The 4094-nt window shown below is 38.0% G+C and overlaps 1 protein-coding gene across 1 annotated transcript; it reads right to left on the bottom strand.

The window, feature by feature from the left end:
• Window positions 1–486: 486 nt before the first annotated feature.
• On the bottom strand, window positions 487–3292 carry LOC117241269 (hematopoietic prostaglandin D synthase-like). The gene is made up of 3 exons (XM_033507231.1): window positions 2990–3292; window positions 1710–1882; window positions 487–770 (listed from the first exon to the last, which is right to left on the bottom strand). The coding sequence occupies exons 1-3, from the start codon at window positions 3129–3131 to the stop codon at window positions 603–605; spliced, it is 483 nt and encodes a 160-aa protein (XP_033363122.1). The 5' UTR covers window positions 3132–3292; the 3' UTR covers window positions 487–602.
• Between the last annotated feature and the right edge of the window lie 802 nt (window positions 3293–4094).

Raw genomic sequence — 4094 nt, 5'->3', positions numbered from 1 at the left:
CACAAACTTAAACAGTCAACGATATCGTCTTTTACCGCACCGCGTACCGGTAAATTCACAACTAGCTCGAATAGCTCTGTTAAACCGTTTCGTTTTCTGTCTTGTCCAATCCCGGACGAGCCCCCAAAAATATGTAATATCGTGATATAATGTATTTACAAGGAGTGGACTGAACTATTCACGCCAAACGTACAGAAAACAGCGCAACTAAATAACTAGATAGCGACTCGACTTTTACCAAAACGCAATCAACGCTCTCTCGACAACGCCACTCGCAAACTCTGTCTCCGCTCAACTCGCACTCGGCTCCTCGACTCACACTCTGTTTCTCGACTCACACTCTGGCCGTTGTCGCATTCTATTGCCTTTTTCCTAGGCCCACCGCACACGTGTTCTGCAGACGCTCGTAGCCAGGGTCACGTAGGTCTTTTCCACGAAACTATGCACTTGAAAAGACCAATGACACATTGATGGGCCCGACGGCGCCTCGGCTCTCGCGACATTGTTCATAGTTCGCCCGATATTTCTTAGGCCTTTCGTCCACGATACTACATATATGTAGTGGTGTACTGGTCATCTTTTTTCCACACGTTTTTAGCTTTTTAGCTGTTTGTATATGGGCGCCTAATCAGCCAATCAGAAATAGCCGGTATTCTATGAATCCTTTTCTTCAATGCTCGAAGAGCTGGATATTTATCCAAAGCTGATGCCCCAAACATATACTCGAAATTTTCAAGGGCCGCTGCAAACACGAAGTCCGCCCATGTCGTCTAAAAAAAGGTTTGTATACATTTATTTTGTACCTCCTTTATTAAACAATCTTTTTAATTTACCTTGAAAAATGTGAAAAATCGAACTCTTAACTAAAGATCACTAGCTTTTTAGGAAGAATTTGGATTTTTATTTTATTGTCAGAATTTAATGGATAATTTTAGAAACTTCAACCTTTGGAGGTATTTGTTAATTAAAAATGACAAAACTGGTATTATGTAAAAAAGAGTAATGTGTATCCTGAATCAATGTCGAATGGAAATTAGACAGTTCTATAAAAATAATCCTTCTCACGATTCCACAACTTCATAGCTTAATTAAATACAATTCTTCGACGATATAATTACAAATACATTTACAGGAATTGTGTAATATGATAAATATCTCGTTAAAGAAATTGAAATCGTAAATTCCGCGGATAACCAGCGTTTATCATATAGAGACAGGGATTTGCAAAGAATAAAAGTTGTAGAACGTTGAAAGGCGTTGAGAGAAACGTGATGTTATCCCGTTATTCGTTAACGCAACGCAGTTAAAAAAAATCCCGTAGGAAGATTACGATAATAGATAACCTGAGTCGAGTGTCTGTCGGGGGATCTAAAAGATTCTTTCGAGTTGAGCGTCTGAGATTGCAGAGAAGAAAATTTGGAAGCCATCGAATTCGTGATGTCGATAGAAATCTTCAGTTGGAATCGTTGTATCATAACGTAGTCTGCTTATTGTCGATAAGACTTTACTAAACTAAAAGTGACTACTAAAAGTTTCTATCCTCTAAATTCTATCTACGATTCTATAATCTAAAAACTGACTTTTGCAAACAAACTGTAACATTCGCTTAACGGAAAGATATACGTATCTTGTTTGTACTCGTCTTTTCACAATGAATTCTGAACGTCTGTCTCTGTGGTGAGACAAATACAAAGTCATCTCATCAGTTACTCACCTTGCTTCAAATCCCCAAGAGTATCGACGAGCTCGTCGCATATCATCGCATCCCATTCGTCCTTTCCCATTAGATCGTACTTCCTCGCCAAGTATCGCGCCACAGCGTTACTCTGCGCTACCGGTTTCCCGTTTATCTCCAGCACAGGCAGCTTTTTATAAGGCATTGCTAAGAACAAACATGGCTCATATGAACACTGTGTAGAGGGAAACGATCGATAGGAAATCACAACACAGCTTCCGAGGCCGTTGCGTTCTTGTGAATAGATGAATCGAAATCATTTCGGTTTTAATCAACATGGCCTAGTAAAGAAATACAGAAATGTCTTCTTTCTCCTATTTTTCTTTTCTTACGATTACGATGGACAGGGTATCGCGTGTTTTTGACTGTTGAGAAGAACCTAAAGTTTTTAAAATCAAGGATAAAAGAACGAGTATAAAATTTGTAATTCTCACGGAAAGGAACGAATCTGTCTGATGCGGTGTACTGAATGTACGAGGAACGATCAGTATCGTTTCGCGGGAAGATCTTATGCAATGATAGTGAACTTACAACTGCGAATAAAAAATTCACGTCGCATAATACCAGACACGGAAAAAATATTAGAAAATGTACACGGTTCTTGTAATGAAAATTGAAATGCAAGGAATATAAATCGAATGTCTCTTGCGAACGTAATTTTGTGTTTTACACCGATAGGATTGATTTACAGACTTACGTTGATTTTTGGTTTCTCTATCTGCAAGCGACATATAAGATTATATCGAAGACTATGCTGCGTAAAACTTTTATTATACTATTTACGATAGACATGTCGCAACGGAAGATCGAATTTTATGTCTGCTTTGTTCTTTCGACTTTTTAGCTATGTTCTTGTTCATTTCCGAACTGATTTCAATTTTTTATCCTTTTTTTCCGACAAGTCCTAAAAAGTTTTTAAATTAACGAGAAACGTAGAAGTATTTTTGTATTCCTATTTTAAGTCGCCTATTTACGGTTTTCTCAAAATATTCGAAATGCTTCGATTCATTGAAAACAATAAAGATTGCAACACAAAAATTCGAGAATCGTAAGTGAATTAAGTTGGTATTCGATAAACACGATATTACGGAAGCAAAACTTAATGAAAAGTTCGACTTTATTCCGTATGAAATTTTACTTTAAGTAAGTTTAGCCTGCACGTGAAACGAAAGTTTTATATACAGAAAAGTTTGAGTAAATGGTAGATACCTGAGAGTTGAACGATGAAGGTAAAAATCGATTCTTCACGCTTACAATCCTTGTATTCAGGCCAGAGTTCTTCGGGGATCCTCTCGTCGGTATACTCGATGCCAGTATATGCAAATATGTACCGTATATGTTCGGCACGACCACGGGCATTGAAGTAGATTAGTTTGTAGGTAGGTTCGTCGTTCATTTTCCTTGCTCTGTCAACTTATCGAGAAAAATGATACAATTAACTCGTGTAATTAACAGACTGTGTGCGTGTTTGTGTGTATAGAGAACAATTTATTTATAGATGGAATAATTCGTATAATACGCAAAATAAATCATTTAGAAGGCTGGAATATGTGTTTTTGAAACAATTAATTATGTCGAAAAATATTTCAAACGAGATATAATTATGAAAAAAATAATAATTAAATGTATGTAATAATAGTTAAATGTATGTAAATGTAATAATTAAATGTAACTAGTTGTGAAAAAAATAATAATAAAAAATAAATAAATGTAAAAAAAGAATTAAACGTAATTAGTTTCTTTTTACGCACGCGATATTATTGGCGATATATGAAGGTCAACTTTATTTTTTTAAATAGATATATTTATACGTATATTTATAGATATAAATACATATATAGATATAATAGTATATATAATATATATAATAATATATATGTCGAGTCTGAATCTCCGAGTCCGAGCTCGAGGCGCCCTCCCGGGGAGGGCTCGCGGGAGGTAGCGGTTCTGCGTTAAAGTTCTCCATCGTCCGGTCCCGCGTGGGGTACCTTTATTGTCGATAGTTACACTAGTGACGAGGGCCTCAGGCTTGATAACGAATCCGTGACCAACGGGAGGACAGGTTCCCTTGCTCTAACTCACACGTGCACCACTCCCTGCTCGTAAGGCGCTCGACTTCCTTCACCGATCAGCTCTCTAGCAAGACTGCTCGTCATCCCAACGACGCCACCGAAACAAGACTCCGGTCGAGTGTCTCAGTACACACGATCCTCCGATCGACGTATGATTGCTATCGGTTTGGACTTGCGATTGTTTCGTTATGACTATATTAGGGTCTAGGTTGCAAGGTTAGGGTGTTGTCCTGATGTTCCAGAGGGGCCCCGGCGTCCTTTCGCCTCCGACTCGGTCATCCTAACAC

The sequence above is a fragment of the Bombus vosnesenskii genome, unplaced genomic scaffold (genome assembly GCF_011952255.1).
Source record: "Bombus vosnesenskii isolate JDL3184/JDL3185 unplaced genomic scaffold, Bvos_JDL3184-5_v1.1 scf7180000015572, whole genome shotgun sequence".
NCBI classification, from domain to species: Eukaryota; Metazoa; Arthropoda; class Insecta; order Hymenoptera; family Apidae; genus Bombus; species Bombus vosnesenskii.
Note: the sequence above shows the minus strand (reverse complement) of the source record. Positions and strands in the feature narration are given on the sequence as shown.

Bases quoted from the DNA above. Each gene is read 5' to 3' on its own strand.
- LOC117241269 (XM_033507231.1), bottom strand. From the start codon at position 3,131: ATGAACGACGAACCTACCTACAAACTAATCTACTTCAATGCCCGTGGT. The intron at 1,883-2,989 runs GTAAGCGTGAAG...GTTTGTTCTTAG, and splicing joins CTGGCCTGAATACAAGGATT to CAATGCCTTATAAAAAGCTG. The intron at 771-1,709 runs TAACTGATGAGA...ACCTTTTTTTAG, and splicing joins GGGATTTGAAGCAAGGTGAG to ACGACATGGGCGGACTTCGT.